Below are 18,329 nucleotides of genomic sequence, written 5' to 3'. Positions count from 1 at the left end.
CTTCTTCCTTAGATGAACTATCAAACACAAGAGAAGAAATAAATAGAGAAGGTGGTGGGGCTAAGTGGGCGGCCAAAGCTAGGAGGGAAAGGGGAATTGATTTCAGATTTTTGTGTGTTGATTAAGGGAGGGAAATCAACTCAAAATTCTGAAATTTAATTCCAGCTTAAAGGGTGAAAGTGATTGGGAAATTTGACTTTGAATTTCCAAAAAAAGTAAGGGGGGGGGGGGGGGGGGGGGGGTGGGCCAAAAAAGGGGCTTGGGCTACAAATGGACTGAACCGAGCCGAATATGTTAGTGTTCATGTTTGAGTTCATTTATTATTAGCTTGTTCAAGTTCGGTTCATGTTTTATTCCAGATTTATTTTTTGTGTTCATGTTTGATTCGTTTAAATTAATTAAGTTCATGTTTGGTTCATGTTCGGTTTGATTAGTGCTTATCGAGTTTTGAACAAACAAGTCTTAACGAGCTATGTTTGTGAACATATTTAGCGATTTTTTAACACTATCAAACAAGCACATTCATGAGCAAATCTAATGTGTATTCTTGAGCTATCAAATGAGCAAGATCATGAATATATACATAACTAGTATTTTCAAGCTACTAAATGAGCTCGTTCACGAACAAACGATCTATGATTCATCTTATATTTGTTCATGAACATCTTACACAAACAATCTAGCAAATATTGCCATTTGTGAAATGTCTCTTGTTTATGAACAAATTCATTCTATTGAAGGTATAAAATAAATTAAATTAAATTTATAATAAAAGCAATTGTCTATTTAAAATGAAAATATGATTAATCTATATGAATATATTTATCGAGCTTATTCACGAGTTCTAAATCGAATACGAATTGAACTTTTATCAAGCTTCTTATCGAGCATAATGTTGAGCTTTTTCACGAGCTTTAAATGATGTTGTTCGTGAATATAAATGAACCGAACACATTAGTATTCAAGCTTGTTTATTTAAGATCGAGTATTAAAAATGTTGTTCAAGTTTGTTTATTTAGTTAGTTAAATGATCACAAACGAGCTTTAATCGAACCGAGCAACAAGTAGCTCGTCAAAAGTTTGGTTTGCTTGCAGCCCTAGGTGGCCCAATTAGATGGGAAATTAATGGATTGATTGGGGAGCTTTAATGAACTTAATAATTAGATGAGAGAGAGACGGACAAGGAAGAAAGGGAAAGGGCCCGCATGCTTTAATGAAGATTTGAGGGAATTGACTTACATGGGTTATCAATCTAGGCCAATTTAAATTAAGAAAAAGACTTTAATGCAATTATCTCCCTAATTTAAATTCAAATTTAAATTGCCTTGATTGGAGGAACTTTCCTAAAATAACTCATCCTATTTAAAGAAGGTATTTCAAAATCAAATAAATTCAAATTTTAATTAATTGACCTTCCAAATTTACAATGAGATAATTTAGGAAAGAAATGAATACTTGGATGAATTTGGATCCAAGGGAAGGGTTGATGGGGTCGGCGACTTAGGGAAGGGAGGTGGGGCTGGCAGTTGGATGGGATCAGCCTAGGGCTTGGGATGGACCAAGGGAGGAAGGGGGAAGGTGGGGGTCGGCCAAGTGTTTGGGTGGGGAATTTCGGCCAAGGAAAAGAAAGGAGGATGGGCGGCAGCTAGGAGAAAGAGGGAGAAAAAGTTGGTGGAAGAGATGGACCATGATCTCGGATGCTTCTTGCGGCTGATGGGCAATATGTTGTCCTCACCTAGGGACTTCAACTCTCACAAGAGCTCTTAAGCTCTCAAACACAAAGTGCAGAATTTTCTTTTCATCTATGATGCACCGACATGCCTCTTAAAGAGGGTATGCAGTGCCGGACACGTGTCGGACACGGACACGCGTCGGACACGGCATGGACACGTGTCCGACACGGCATTGGAGTGTCGGAATTTAAAACATTAAAATTTAAATCGGACACGCGTGTCCAGTTATTAAATGATAAAATCCTCCGTTGTATTTAGCCTTTTCGCGAATGAGAAGCCCTATTTTTCCAATCTACGAAAGAAATCTACTAGGGCGGACCGGGAGAGCTCACAGTCGATGCCAAACGGAGCCCGCTGCCTTCGCCTCCCATTCCTTCGTCATTTCTGCTCGACCAAGCAGAGCTCGTCTTTCCCATTCCTTCGTTCTTGCGTTATTTCTGCTGTCATTCGAGGCAAAGTTTGCAATCAAGGCCAAACAGAGCACCTTCTACGTGCAAGAGAGCCAAGAACTGTAAGTGTATTTCGCCATTTCTTCTCTTCATTATTGAAAAACCTGATGTACATGCTCGGTACCGCTCGGTATCGCTAGGTACATGCTCGGTACCGCTCAGTTGATTGAATTGATTTTGTTTATATAAACAATCTTGAACAATGAAATCTAACAACTATTCCTATAAAGCACAAAAAACTTCAACGGCAACTCACAAATCGTTATCATATTCATAGTCTTTATTAATAGGTTGTTGGACTGCAAGTAGGATATAACTCAAGTAGTGTATTTTAAATCCTCTAAATCCAAATTTACTAAGTCCTGAAAGCTGTTTGGAATGACAGAGAGTTAAAATAATTAAATCAAACTATTTGGTTATTTACTTCAGAATTTAAGGCTATTAACTCAAACAGGGTTTAGTATAAAATCTTATTGATAGAATGAAAACAAGCCGCCTGATTTCAGATAAAGATAATCACAAATTGCTTGCACCACAATGATGAGATCTTCTTAGAAGAATGATGAGATCTTCTAAAGATTTAAAAATATAATACATTTGAACACCAGTAAAGGATCTTATTCTAGGGTGAAGGCATATCTATTTAAAATTTCTGGCCATGGAATAAAAATGTGTCATAAGATTACTACGTCGCAGTTGATTGAATTGAACAAACAAGTTGATGAAGCTGAATCTAGGATCCAAAGGACACTCCCTAAAAAGGTACCTTTGCCATCTACTCATGGCTCATCTCACACTTCTTCCTCATCTGTGAGAGTTGATCAAGTTTTATCATTTAGAAGTGAAGGATATGAAACAAAGAAAAGAAAAGGAGTAGCCAGTAGTCCTCAAGAGAAGTCTTTTAATTTGTAGCAGCGAGAGGAATTGGATGGTGAAATAGCAAGGATGTTTTTTTCAGCGGGACTTCTTTCCAACCTTGCAAGAAATCCTCATTATAAAAATGCATTCATTTTTGCATGTAACAACAACCTCGCAGGATATGTCACCGGGCGTACAATGCACTTATTAATCAAAATATTGGAAAGAGAAAAGAGCACATATTGAGACATTGCGTTGAACCAACAAAAGGAGGTGGAAAGAAAAGGTATTAGTTTGGTGTGTGATGTTTGGACAGTTCCTCAAAGAAGACCCCCTCTATTAATTCATGGCCATTACAGAGGATTACCCAATGTTCATTAAAGCAGTGAATTTGGAAGGAGAATACAGATAAACTTTAGTGCCAAATTGATTAAAGACGTGAAGTCCATGATTGAGGCCTTCAAAATGTTGTGCAGGTATTACAGATAATGCACCGTGTGTTAGAGCTGGAGGATTATTGGAAGCAAACTCTCATCCCCAATATATTTTGGAACCCCTGTGTTGTGCACCTTATAAATCTTGCTCTATAAAAATATTTGATTACAAAACAAGATTACAGAGGCTATGAATCCTATGCTGAATGCGATTGCGATAACAGTAGGTTGCACGATGATAGCTGTTCTGATCAAAAAATTTATTTATGAATCATTTCTATTGAGACTTTCAATGTTAATGAATTTTCTCCATTGAAAATGCTCGCTGTTGTGCTGAAACTTCGTTTGTGCCTCGGAATATCAGCATTGAAGATTCAAACCAAATGATACAATATGCCTCTTCAATCTATGTGTGATTAATGTGAGCTAATGGTCTTGCTATCGCAGAGGTGTGGGAAGGCAAGGTATGCTTAAGAAAAGGTCTTAGATGATTTTTGGGGGGATAATGATAGACTACATTGGCTTTCACCGATGATCTAATTTATGATGATGTTAGAAGAGGCCTGACACCAGATAAATATTGTCTATCATTTGATTTATGGAATGTGAGACTCTATTTTAGCAAAGTGAAGAAATTATATACAGCATTGAAAGAACAGTCACATGATGAAGACTCATTTCTGGAGCATTGATCTATATATTCATTGAAGAAGGTGAGCAAAAGCAAACGACCGTTGCATGTTTAGCTCATTCATAAATCCAAGGTATATTATATTAATTTTATAATTTAATTTAAATTGTTGGTAAATGAATATTTAATTGTTTACTATGCTTTATTATTTGAAGGTATTCAAGTTAAAGAAGTGGCTTCAAGAAGAACATCAACGGTCTCACCCACAAAAAGATTTTAGAAGTTTTAAATAGGAGAAAGATAATGCACTTAAAAAAGATATTTTCAAATGCAGGAGAGAGAGAAATTAATATAGAACCTTGCAAAGTTCTTTGGATATTAAGCCAATTGAGTGATCAAGGAATGTTTGGTGAGTAGTTGGCAGGATTGATCAAAATGATGATGGTTTGATTCATCGAGCTCTCAGCACCTCTTTCAACACATAGCAATAAAACTTTTGGTCAAAGGTATTCAATCCTTCCTGTTGTGAGAAAAATTGGAGCACATACTCATTTATTCAATCAAATCAGAAGAAGTGAATTAAAAATAACGGTCACAATGTGCTCGAAGAATTTAGTTATTGTGACATGACATAATCTTCGTTCTCGTCTATCACAGGAAAACCCCACTACTTATAATAGACAGGTGATAGACAGAGAGTGGGATGTTGCTGGATGGGGGTCTTCAGAGTTGTCCTTGATATATGGGATATTGGAAGGTTGCAATCTTTCTCTAGAGAACCGCAGAGTTGGGAAGCAATGATATGCTTCAATGCATGATGATATTGAAGTGCCGAAGACCAAACGATCCTGAAAATCTTAAGATTTATCTTCCTCTATCTGAGTAGTTAGGAGACACTTCATGGTTGTAATAAATAGTTTGCTTAGATTTAGTGTTGTACTAACGACATTTTGTTACTAACATCTTTCAGTATAAGCTAACAGGTTATTCACTTATCATGAGAAATTCGATTTATTATTGCTTGACATTTTTACTATAATGTCACCTTAATTTTTATATATTATATTAAAAAATTATTATGCCGTGTCCACGCCGCACCCGTGTCCTATATTTTTAAAAATTGCCGTGTCCGTGTCGTGTCGTGTCCGTGTCGCCGTGTCCGTGTCGGTGCATCATAGCTTTTCATAATACTCATCATCCCTCAAAAAGAAGATGAGGGGGCTATAAATAGTTAAAATACAATAACAAATCAAATGAAAAAAGTGCTCCTTGGGGTCACATAAAAGATGTCTAAATAAATCAAATACAAATAATAACTAAAAAATAAAATGGTCCAATCATGGCTGTAGATATTCGGCTCCTTCTCTGATAAACTTTCCAAGGTCGGATGTCCTCATCAGTTATTTTGAGTAAATAAAAAATAAAATGATTTATTTTTAAAAACCAAAAAAATTAAAAATGATGAAAATATATACTAAACAAACATGTTTTTTTTTAAATAAAAATAAAAACAATGGTGATTCCAAACATACCCTGAACAAACACCAAACATCTAAGACCATGACTTACAACATACTTCAAGTATTAACATAAATTAGTAATGTCTATATAAGTGGACAATTTCAAGACATGTGAGTTTGGTGCTTCCATTGCGAGTGAAAATGTGAAACAATGTTGCAAGCCATGAGCTTTTAAAAGTTGTGAATTTGTACACCTTATTATATAATACACACTAGGGAAGCATACAACAACCTTGCAAAAACATAGGGGTGTTGAGAGGATAAATTTTTTAGAAAGTTCAAGTTTGGATGACCTAAGTTAACAGGCTAGAGTTGAGACAAAAATTTAGGTTAATATAATATCTTCATCCCTATGAAATAAAAAGATAGCAGCACAAGAGCACAAATAAAGGATTATGACCCATTTCAAGTCAAAAACAACAACATCAAGCTTTTATCCCACTATGTGGAGTCAGCTACATGAATCATTTTTCTCCATTCTATCCTATTAAGAGTTAAATTCTCATTTAAATCTAATTAAAAAAAAATTCTAATGCTTTTTAACCAAGTTTTTTTAGGTCTATATTTACCTTTATAAACATAGGTTAGATCTAATACATCTACTCTTCTAACCAGATCATCAAAAAGCCGACGTTTTATGTGACCAAACTATCTAACTCTCTGTAATCTTATCTACCAGTGGAGCTACTCCAACCTTTTCAAAAATATACTCATTTCACATTTTGTCTCTAAGAGTAGAATCACTCATCCACTTGAGCATCCACATCTCTTCAACATTTAACTTAATTTTATGCTTCTCTTTACCTACTTCAAGTCAATGTTGAAACAAATTAATTCATGATACTTATTTGTATTCCATTAATTAATTTTTTTATGATTTTTAATTTTTATTTTATCCATTTGGATTATAATATGATGGGATTTGAATTATTTATGATTTTAGTCATTATGATTGCTTTATTGTGAAGTCAAATGTATTCCTATTTTCTATAAATAGGATAAGTACGATATAAGATCTTATCTTTGAATGAAATAAAAAATTACTACCTAAAACAATCTCTTCTTTCTTCTCTTCTACTCATAATTCTCTAATATCATTTTTCTTGTGTTCAATTGGCATAAATTTGATATTAGAGCACAAGTCACTGGTTGAAATCCTTGATAGCACAATTGGCATTCAATTTCAGTGGACGACTGAGTCATAAGCAGTGTAATACACACATGGATATGGGCTGCCTAGGCAATTGGCTATAAAGCCATCGTTGTGTCTTCTCTATCAATCCAAGCTTTTAGAACAGTTATTTGCAAAAAGTGATCTTACATCAAAACTTATTTCTAAATATATCTACTAGTTACAAACTACTTCACACCCTACATTGCGCCAAATTAAAGAAACAAGAGGGTGTTATGTTTAAGAAAAGTGACTATACCTTACCTATAATGACCATTGTAAGAAATATGTATATGAATGAGGGCAACACAAAGTGCTAGCCTAGTAGAAGAAATTTATCATGCTGCAATCAAGTCTGCACAGGAAAACTAATAGCAAGCATGGCATTCAAAAACATCATTGCCATGCTAAATAAGCCCCAAGTTATACAAAAAATGTTCAGGACAATCTCACTAAGGAAATTATAGAAAATGTACACCCCAACAGCTAGGCTGTAACTATCAAACAAACTAATTGCTCATGCCTTAATTGCCCAACAGTTGGTTCACGCATAATGGTTACAGATCAATACTGAGAAAGACTGCCAGGGAACTTCAACATAAAATGAATAATTTAAATATTTTCTTTGGTACCTCAAAGAACAAAACGCCTAGACTGTAGATATTTGAAGATAAAGGGCAAGAATTTGCATTCAGCTTCTCAGGGCTGGCATACCATCTGTCTTCCAGACTCAAAATTCCAGATGCAGGTTCTTGAAAACTAAAGTCAAAGATATTTTTACGTGCAGGGATTTTAGAACTCTTGTACAAATCAACCAAGTGAATTTGTTCACTGAATTCTTCATCAAAACTTGCTGTTCTGATATCACCATCATAGACTTCCTCAGCTAGACTTCCCTGCAGATCAGCAGTTCTAGAGGGGTATTTTTGGAGCTGGACAACAGTTTGATTCTTTCCACGTAGTCTCTGATGTTTTCGTGATAAAGTTCCCTGCAACTCCTGATCACAACCTAGTTTTAATTGTTTATGTGATAAAGAATCCTGCAACTTTGTATCATATTCCATGGATCTCTTCCTTTTAAGATGTGTCTCCAGTCCAATATCTTGATGATTTATTGAAAACAACCAACTCCCTGCCTGCACTTTAGCATTTATTGAGCCTATATATTTAACAAATCCTGACGAAGGTACTACAAAATGTGACGGTTTTAAATGCTGTAAAGCATGGCCTTGAGAGTGTGAAGCATCAACAAGTTTCAAGATCTGCTTAAAAATCTGCAGTCTCTCAAATTTGCTAGACATACGATGGTTTTGTTTAAGCCAATCCCTCAAAGTAGTCCCATCATGCTGGACATTTGAATCAACACACTCAACACTGCCACCAAGTAAGGCCATTTCATCTGCCTTTGCAATTGGTTTGTGCGATGATTCAGAAGCTTTCATCTTGTGATCATCTATACCAACATTATCTTGGCTTTGGGTAAAAGGTCCAGAATCATTATCTGTTCTTTGCTGGCTATATGCGATGCCTTTACCCTTCAAGGTGCTCTTCATTAAAAATTGTCTAAATCCTGATGCACTTAAAACTTTTGTACTATTAACAGTAGGATGACGAGCAATGTCACTCTTTGAAAAATCCTTGCTATCACCTTCTACTACATTATTAGGGGTTTTCAAATGATTTAAGTTTAACTGTGTGAATTGAAGATTCCTTTTCACCATAGATTGAGGCATAAAAGATCCAACACCTTTTCCTCCATCCCCAACTCTCAAAAATTCATTGGGCACTGAATCTGTTCTAGATCCACCCACTATTCTTGTCAAATTGTGCCACAGCCCTTTCCTAATAGGAGAATCTTCCACAGAGCCAGGGACACCACTAGTATACAATACTTTGGGAGAATTGACATTCCTCAATGTTAACTTTTCCATAACTGTTCCAGGATAGTTTGAAGGACAAGAGCTTGCAGGAGGTTCTGAAACACAATGTCGTCCTAAATCATGATGTGAACCTTTACCTGCTAAAGTCTCTAGTAGCATTTCAGGTGATCTCAATGATGAAAGATGCTCAGTCCAACCAGTTTCTTCTGAGATAACTGGAGCTGGGTTTTGAATTTGAAATGCAATGCAATCCGTTTGAGAGTGCAATTGATCATTTTCTTTTCTTTTAAGATGAGGAGTCTCGGCTGAGTTTTCCATAGACTCGTTAAGTTCAGCGCTCCCTTCCATGTTAACCAAGGAGAAGGCTTTCCACGTCCAAATCAGCTAAATTAATAAAGCAGATCAACATGGTTGGATGAGGTCGGTAATTTCCCCATCAGAACCATTATTCAGTTCGAACTGAATCAAAACCGCAGCTGCATATATCACTCACAGGTATCAGCATAAATCAGCAATGAAGAAATCTCATATAAAAGATTCAAAAGGTGTATAACAACAAGAAAAAAACATGCATCTGACCTGTTAATCATCTCTTTCTCAACTCGTTTTTTGCTAGCATCAACCCGTCATCGAAACTATTTCTAGGGCTCACACGGAATAATCAGCACGAAGGAACCAAAAAAACTTGCAGAAGCCGCATAAAAGCGAGATTCCTCTTCAACTAACGCATAATTCAGCTCCAAGTCGACAGTACCCACCGCAAAAACTGTACCAAAACCATTTCCTTTAAACATCAAAACAAGAAAAGAAGGCGCACTTAAAGCATTCAATCCAAAACATGAGATACATAGCGGATTAAAGCAGAAAGACAAACAAGCCCTGAAAGTCCACCGCTCGAACTATTTTTTACTAAAAACTCCAGCCAAAAAAATCAATCAAACAGATCATAAATAAAAAGTAAGAACAAAGAGCAAAAATAAAAAAGAAAGAAATGCTCACCAATAGTCCTTGCAAGACTTATCCTCAAGGACCGAAACCGCGTGCGGAGCTTAAAGTAACCCTAAAATTTCCAAAATTGGAAAATCCAAGTTGCAGAGCGGCTCCCTCTTACTTAAAAAAAGAGGAAAGAAGCTTCAGCCCTTCGGACAGCACAAGAAGATGACAGTGCGTCCAATCAATCTAAACTCGTGGATGCTGTCCTCCATTCCACCGCAGTTCTTAAAAGATTTTTAACAATACGAATTAAAAACAATTCCTCAAAATTATCCCATGGCCGAGGTTTTCCGCTACAGTTGTGGCCCTATACGCCGCCACGCATGCGGAACTTTGGTTGCACCGGCATCCCCGAGATTATTAACAGACATTAAAACGTAATTACTGTACACACTTTTTTTTTAAACGGGTATTTATCCACTACCACCTCCAGAAAGAAATGCTTGACAGCATAATTAATCTCTCGGCGAGTCTACCAGCAACCAACCCCACAGGTGCAAGACTCACGGTTCTTTTCTCTCCACTTAAGGAGTAGTGTCGTATGAGAGGAACTGACCGGACGTAGCTCTACGTACGGTCATCACTGAGTTACTCGGTTTTTGCTCGGTATTTGCTCGGTATTGCTAGGTATTGCTTGGCAATAACGAGAAATACCGCTCTGTGAAGACCAATACCGAATAATACCGAGCAATACCGAGTAATACAAAAAAATACCGAGTTTTTCTAGAAAAAACTATGATATTTTTTGGTATTACTCGTTATTGCTCGGTATTTTGTCTTCACATAATGATATTTCTTGTTATTGTTGGTATTGCTCGGTATTTCTCGTTTTGTGCCTGCTATGTGGCGCGATCTCAGTGCCGGCCGAATGTAGCTCTACGTACGTTCACCGGACCTAATAAAAATTCGTATGAGAGGGGATTCAAACTTGGGGTGAGGGGTTCCCAATCAAACTCACCCACCAACCCACCTAAGCCCGGTGGGGTCACATTGATACAATTCAGACATAGTTCCGATTCGAACTCCACACTTAATAATCTCTTCTAAAGTCAACCATTCATACATCCGTAACAAAGATCTGATCATTCATCATTGACAGATACTCTGCTAATGAATTTTAGTGTGCGGGTTCATATACTTTTTACGTCTTCAATGGTTGGTATGACGAGCAGTTGGTACAAGATGTTTAAAAATCTTTATGCGACTGCATTGTATTATCATTATAATTATTATTTTAATATTAAAGTCAAACCACATCGTATTTACTAAAAAAATAATTGTAAATGAAAAAGCAAGGCTTTGAATATCGAACTGGATAACAAACTCGAATAGGAGAGGTTAACACTTCGATGGTTCGATTAGATTTGATTAGGGTTAAATTGGAGTCAAACCGAATAACATAATAAATACTTATTATATTTAAATATTATAATAATGACAAAATAATTTATAAATATATAATAATAAATAAACATAATAATAATCTAAAGAACAAAAAATATAAAAAATAAATTTAGTAAATTTAAAATTAAATATAGTATTATTTTGAATAACTGAACTCTTTGTAGTCCTAAGTTGAGAAATAAAACCAATTTTTTTCTTAAGATCTTATAATTTATACATGCAATTCTACTAAAACCTATAAAAAGTCATGTACAGACAAAATCAAACCTAATGGTAGAGACACATTTGCAAATCCTTATTGAGTGTCACGGACACAAATTTAGAAGTACAAGGAAAATGATGGTTGTTGCGGGCTAGAATATACGCGGCGATAGAGTTAGAAAATTTTCGTCTGTTGTATGGATATTAAGTACACAAAAGAACGAAAAATGAACACCAGAATTTTTACGTGGAAAACCCTGTAAAGGGAAAAACCATGGGGTCACACCCAGTTAAAAAGATTCCACTAGTGTTTGCTTAAGTTTCAAATGGTTGACTTGTCCCTAAAATTGAGGACGATCAGATTACAAATCTCGAGTTGAAATTGAGTTACAAACATATATCCGAATTTCAATGACTTTGGGTGATCAAGCAGAACTTCGGCATCACTTGAAAGTCGGGTGGAACTCCTGCGTCACTTGGAGTTCAGGTGGAACTCCAGCGGAGGTTGAGGAGAAGTCTCTTCCTTCTCTTCTTCTTCCTTGCTTAATTCGGGCGTTTGTTAGCTGCCGGGTGAAAGTCTGGTAGTGGTCGAGGAGGAGCTTCTTCATTCTTTTCTTCCTTCTCTTCTCTTTTTCTCTTCTTATTTGGGTCCCCTTTCAAGAGAAATGTAGGGTATATTTATAGTTTTCTGAGAGTAGCATGACCAGTAAATAGGAGGAAGATTAGGGGTGAATTGTGAGTGGTTTGAATGGATGGCTGATGTTGAATGTCTTGATTGTGGACCGTTTATCAGGCATTTGAAGGCTCTAGTAATATCGAAATTCGACGGTCTTGAACTCATTGGGTTCATCTTATCGAGCCAATTGATTCGACTATAAGCACGCCATATTTGAAAACTGTTTGGTAATCTAATTTATGGATTGAACTTTCAAAATGTGCTCCGGGTCTTTGATTTGGATTAATTTGGGCTCGGATTGAGTCGAGTTTGGTGTCGTTGGGTTCGTATTTCCGAGACATTCAATTCGACTATAAGTTTTTTGAAATCAGAGTTCAAATGGTCTCAAATTTAATTTTTGAAGCTTCCAACTTGAATTTTGCCTCGAGATTCGTACATGATCAAAGATAATTTTTTGATGATATATCAGTTGGTCTCTTATTTTCGGACATTAAAGCCTATTGAGTATAAAAATATATGTCACAACACTTCAAATTGATTCTATGTCAAAACATTGCATTCCAAATAATGTAATTTTGCTTAAACTTGATCACAGAAGCTCTGTTGAGCTCTGAAAGTGTCAAAATTAAGTTCGGAACGTAGAAAAATGGGTCCATGATATCAAAAAGTCTGATTTGAACTGTCCGGGCCCAAAATTAGAGCCCGGGCATGTGTAGGTGGCCGAACTGACCGATCAGCCGACTGGCCGCCGACGACGCTGAAACAGCGCACCGTCTGGCACACCCGGTCATGGAAGGCAATTAATAACCGGTTGCATTCAACTGAATTTTTTTTTAGTTGTGGGGCTCATTTTTTTTTCAAGTGGGTAGCGGCCATAGCCGCCCCCTTAATTTTTTTTTTAATTCCAAAAATGTAATTTTTTGGCCTAAAAAATTCATAAATTTTTTAAAATGCTTCTAGAATCTTCTTGCCTCTCATTTTCAAAATATTCCCCCCTCTTTTTCAAAAAATTTGCATCCTTTTCATCCTATAAATACCCTCGTGGAGTAATGAATTATTTGCACATTCTCCTCTTCTTCCTTTTCCCTCTAACTTTCTTATAGTTAAGGCATTCCCCTATTTTTTGTAGGTAGCATCCCCGACTAAAATTAAGGGCCTCTCTCCTTATGTAGTAGTTGGAATTTTACAGCCATTCATTTTCTTTATCCTCCCTCATTCTAACCTTCTTACAGTTGAGACATTCTCTTATTTTCTAGTAGGTGACATCCCATACTCAAATTTAGAGCCCCTCTCTTTATGTAGAAGTTAGAATTTTGTAGCCTTTTATTTTTTTCTCCCCCATTGTCATTCTTACTCTAGAGGCATTCCACTACTTTTGGTAGGTAACATCCCATAATAAATTTAGTACCCCTCTTTAGTGTAGACGTTTAAATGGGTGACAAGACCTCCACCAAAATTCCTTCACCCGAAGGAGATCGCCATGCTGTCTGAACTGAGGGTCTGAAGAGGACTCAGAAAGTGGTCAAGGCTAATGATGTCGTATCTGTCATAACTGGTGATTCCTTGATCATTTTCAGGAAGAAATTTCACTTCCCTAATGATCTTGTGATGAAAGTGCCTGAAAGATCCGCTCCTGCCTGTTCCCCTCCAACAGGATTTTTGATGGTGTTCGAGTTCAGTTTGTAAGCGAGACTACGATTTATCCCTTATTCAAAGTTAATTGACATTTTAGTGATATATAAAGTGAGTTTGCCCCAGCTTTCTTATAGATCTATGTCAATCATAATGGATTTGATCCTGTTTTTCAAAGATCGTGGAGCAGTATTATCCCAAGAGTGCCTTTCTTGGATGGGTAAACTTATTTGTGATACGCAGGGCCGTATCTCTTTTATATTCAAGTGGTTGGATATCCAGTCTTGAGATCAATCAAGAAGCTGGGTTAGTGATTTCTTTTTTGTACAGAATGACTGGAATCTCAAGAAAAAATGGAGAAAAGTGAAGGATTTGCCCATTCCCTTACACGTTGGAGTAGAAAACTTACACAAGATACTCAATCTCCCTGATATCGACACCCTCCACTACGAATTAAGATATATTAGTAGATATATAGATGAAGAATATTTGTTCAAGGTGAGATTATCTACTTATGCATGGAGATCATATGCTCATATGATAAAGAAGTTGGCCAAAGTTCTATAGGTAGTTATTTAACCTTCAAAGGCTCCTTCCAAAACGACCAGGAAATGAGGGCGATTCGAAGACATCTAAGAAGAAAAAAGTGGAGGAGATTTTAACATTTGCTAGTAAAAGTCACCATGTCTCTCCATCCAAGTCACACATTCCGGAAGATGTTCTAAAGCATAAATGTGTTGGTCATCGATATACTAAGGAGTTGGTGAGTTTATAGTCTCTTTTTTGCTTTTTCTTTTGATGCTCCCTTAAGAATATATCTCTTATGAAATATTTTTATTATTTCAATTCGTGAAATACATGGATCTTGAAATTGTAATGACTAAGACTTTAAATGATTGGAATAATGAGTTTGTGAAGGTCAAGTACATCCAGGGAGAGTACCAAAAGAGGAATGATAATAAAATCGAAGAGATGAAGGCTGTGGGGGATCAACTAGTAAAATGTAGGGCAAAATTAGCTACTATGGCAACTTCAGCCTCTTTGCAAAACCAGCAAATGGATTGTCAGCATATTGAGTTGGTGGATGCATAAGCAGTAATCAACCAGTATATTAAAGATCAGCAGGTCATTGAAGAGAAGATTATAGCCATTAAGAATGAGGTCAAGGGACACTAAAGTTTGTTGTCTGAGAATGAAGTCATGTCCAAGTCAGAACAATCATCTTCTAAAGTCATAAAAAGTTCAAGAAGTCTTTACCTTCAAGATGATCATCCAGGATCAAATTCAGGAAGCTCGTGATCATATATATAATATGGAAGTGAAGGCATTAGTGTTGGAGTGTATGGAGGAAGGCTTCATCAGAGGTTTTTTTGAAGGGCGTCTGTCTAGTGTAGGGTAAGACTGGAGTGGAGATTGAGGGGTTGACACCTAGCTAGGCTTCTGGTGACCCTTCTTCATATTTTGGAGGTGATGATATGGATAGTGAGTTGCAGAAGTCTTTTTCCCTTGAGGAGGATTATGATGATATTGAGATTTTGGAGTATTATTCTGGTTTGGTAGTACCATTTTATATGTTTTAATGATAATTATATATATTTGGTGTTGATGTTTTCATATGATGTATATAATATCTAGTGATGTATTAGAAGTTGTTGGAATTCTTTTTTTTCTCATATATATATGAAATTTACTTAGTTTTATTTCAATTTGTAAGATGAAAAATATTTTAGTGGACTCTTTTGACTTGAGTGGGTGTGAGAGACACCTTCCTTAGATGTTTTGACCAATATGATATTATTAATCAAATCATTTGCTTGATGGTATTTAACATATGTGGAAGAGGTCAGATCAAATCCCCCTAGGATTGATCATCTAATAATTTGAAATTGGAGACATCCTCCTAGGATATTTGACCTATCCAAAGTTATTTGTCGAAGTATTTGCTTGATGACAATAACCCGTATGGAAGAGGTCAGATCAAATCCCCCTGAAATTGATCATCAAGTGATTAAGATATAGTATAAATTGTGTATTTCTCAAATTGAGAATAAGTAGGCTAAATTCTATATGGGTTTTTATATTTTATAGGAGGAGATAATATCATAACAAAGTAAACATCACATTACTATATTATATAAGACAGTGCAATAATTCTCTAATGTAATTTAGGGATACAGGGGCTAGAAGAGTTCTAACCTAATCAATATACAAGGGATGTACAAAAGGTCAGCAAAATAATACTTGAAGGATACACACAAGGATAACATAACAACTTGGGGGAAAATAACATAAGATAAATGTTACTATCAATATGGGGGAACATTACATAAGATAAACATCACTATCAACACCTATTGATAATACTTGAAAAGGTTGCTAACATTCCAAGTTCAAGGGAGCATCTTCCCATTATCATCCTTCAATTTAAAAGCATCAGGATTGACCATAGATGCCACCAAATAGAGGCCCTCCAAGAGGGGAGAGAGCTTAATATGCTGAGGGCCTTTTCTAGATGCTACGCAGAACTAAGTCCCTAATAAAGATAGATCAAAGTTTCACCCTCCAATTATAGTGACATGTAACCTTTAAGTGGGATGCGGTAGTCGTTAGTGAGGCTAAATCTCTTACTTATGAGAGGAGATTTAAGTTGTTTCTGAGCTTCTTCTCATTATTACTAAAGTTAAAAGTCTGAACTATATTGCTTGGGATTCCAATATCAACCAGCATGACTATTTTTGTACCAAAGAAAAGATTATATAATGTTTATGCTATAGGAGTTCTAGTAGTAGTCCGATAAGCCTAGAGGACACTTTAGAGTTTTTCAGCCCATTACCCCCAGCCTTCCCTAGGTGTGTCATCATCCCTTTCAGAATTATCCAGTTTGTAACCTCCATTTGTCCATTTGCTTGGGGATGGGTGATAGCTATGTGGACTACTTGAATATGAAAATTCTTATAAAAAGATGTAAAGATCTTCCTATTAAACTATATCCAGTTGCCAGTATGACACTTGCAAGAATGCCAAAATGAGATACTATATTCTTTCACAAAAATTATTTGACATTTGCCTCAGTAATCTTCGCCAGAGGTTCTGCCTCCACCCACTTAGTGAAGTAATTTACAGTTAAGATGATGAATTTTTATTTTCCATTGGCTATAAGGAAGGGTCTCATTATATCAATTCCCCACTAGGTGAAAGGCTAAGGGCTCTGAAGTGATGTAAGCTCCATAACGGGTGTATGGATGATATTGAAATGTATTTGGCAGTTTTTACACTTTTAAGTAAACTCAAGTGTGTCTAATTTCATTGTAGGCCAATATAATCCCTACCTCATGATCTTGTAGGTTAATGATTTTTCTCATAGATGTTCTCCACATACTCCTGAATGGACTTCTCGGAGTGTGTAATCAACTTCTAAAGACATTTGTGGTATGATCCAGTGAAAGTGCATCTGTATAACTCGCCACCAATAAGAATGAAATTTGATGTTTGTCTCCGAGGTCATGTTGTAGCCATGAACTCCTCAGATAGCACTCTATCCTATAAAAAGGATAAGATGGAATTGATCTAAGAAGTCTCTCTTGGTTCATCAATTGATTGTATGATCCATAGACCTTGGATACTTAAAAAGTAGATCTCCTCGATACACTTTCTCTTATAAATATCTCATGTCAATGATGTAACGAGTTTTGAAAGAGCATCGGCTCATGCTTTTTGCTCTCATAGAATGTGGATGATTTGGTGCTCTTTTATGAAAGTTTGTTAGGGACGTTAAGCCCTTAAGAACAGGCCCAAGGCTAACCAAGAGGGGGGGGGGTGAATTGGTATTTTAAAAAAATCTTCTTACAATCAAAGCACAATCACAAACCAAAATCACCACATAAATCAAAGTGCAAAAAAATAAATGCAGAAATCAAAACAAAGAAAGATCACATCGAATTTATAGTAGTTTGGTCAACTCAACCTACGTCCACTCCCCGGAGGCGCCCTCTGAGTATTGCACTACAAAAGTGACTCTCATTTTGCTTTCATAGCAAGGTGGAGAAGCCCTCACAAAAACTCATTTTCACCAACCCCAGCGAGGCAAAGAACCCAACTTCTTTTGCTTTCTTCTGAAGCAGACATAGAACCCAACTCTTTTTTCCTCCTCCTGAAGCAGGTAGAGAACCTAACTCCTTTTGCTTCCTCCTGAAGCAAGCAGAGAACCTCGACTTGTTTTGCTTCCTCTTGAAGCAGGCAGAGAACCTCGACCAATTACTAAAGCTTACCTCCCTTGAACCCCCAAAGATGAAGGACGAAGTCTGGAGAAGATGCCTTGGAACCTTGCTTGGAGAAACCTTTGTGAATACCTCTTACAAACGCCCCCTCACAAGTTCCTCCCTCTCTCCCTCTCTCTCCCTCACCTCTTGGCTCTCTCAGGTCAAGACAACAGCTAAATGTCACTTTGTATGAGAAAATTCGGGTCATTTAAATAGAATTTCAAAAACTGACATTATCATATAGGATTATAGGAATATCGTCCTGGTCGATCAGTACAAAATAAGCTCAATCAGTCGAGAAGATTTGGGACGATCAGAAGAAAATTGTTTACACCGTCCAGGCCGATAAAATACCGTCCATATCGATTAGTTCAAATATGAGTACAATCATCCTAAACATCGCCCGAAATAGAGTTTGGGTGATGTCAATCGTCCAGGACATCATCACGGTCGATCTTGCGATCGGCCTGGCCGATGTGATCGTATCA

At 36.6% G+C, this 18,329-nt stretch overlaps 1 protein-coding gene across 9 annotated transcripts in view; it reads right to left on the bottom strand.

Moving 5' to 3' along the window:
* The window catches only part of LOC110109695 (protein SUPPRESSOR OF PHYA-105 1), a 75,192-nt gene extending 65,267 nt beyond the window's left edge, over positions 1 to 9,925 (bottom strand). For 8 of the 9 annotated variants that reach the window (XR_003699520.1, XR_002304606.2, XR_002304605.2 and 5 more), the window contains exons 1-3: positions 9,676 to 9,925; positions 9,256 to 9,442; positions 7,429 to 9,152 (exon numbers count right to left, since the gene is read on the bottom strand). Coding sequence is in view for 2 of the 9 variants with exons in the window: in XM_020840890.2 (XP_020696549.1) it covers positions 7,429 to 9,024 (1,596 nt within the window). In the remaining 7 variants the exon portion in view is untranslated. Of the gene's footprint in view, positions 1 to 7,428; positions 9,153 to 9,255; positions 9,443 to 9,523; positions 9,636 to 9,675 lie in introns of those variants that run through there. The other variant, XM_028691723.1, reaches the window with a different exon arrangement.
* Between the last annotated feature and the right edge of the window lie 8,404 nt (positions 9,926 to 18,329).

The sequence above is a fragment of the Dendrobium catenatum genome, unplaced genomic scaffold (genome assembly GCF_001605985.2).
Source record: "Dendrobium catenatum unplaced genomic scaffold, ASM160598v2 original_scaffold_59640, whole genome shotgun sequence".
Classification (NCBI taxonomy): Eukaryota; Viridiplantae; Streptophyta; class Magnoliopsida; order Asparagales; family Orchidaceae; genus Dendrobium; species Dendrobium catenatum.
This window is presented reverse-complemented; position numbering and strand designations above follow the sequence as displayed.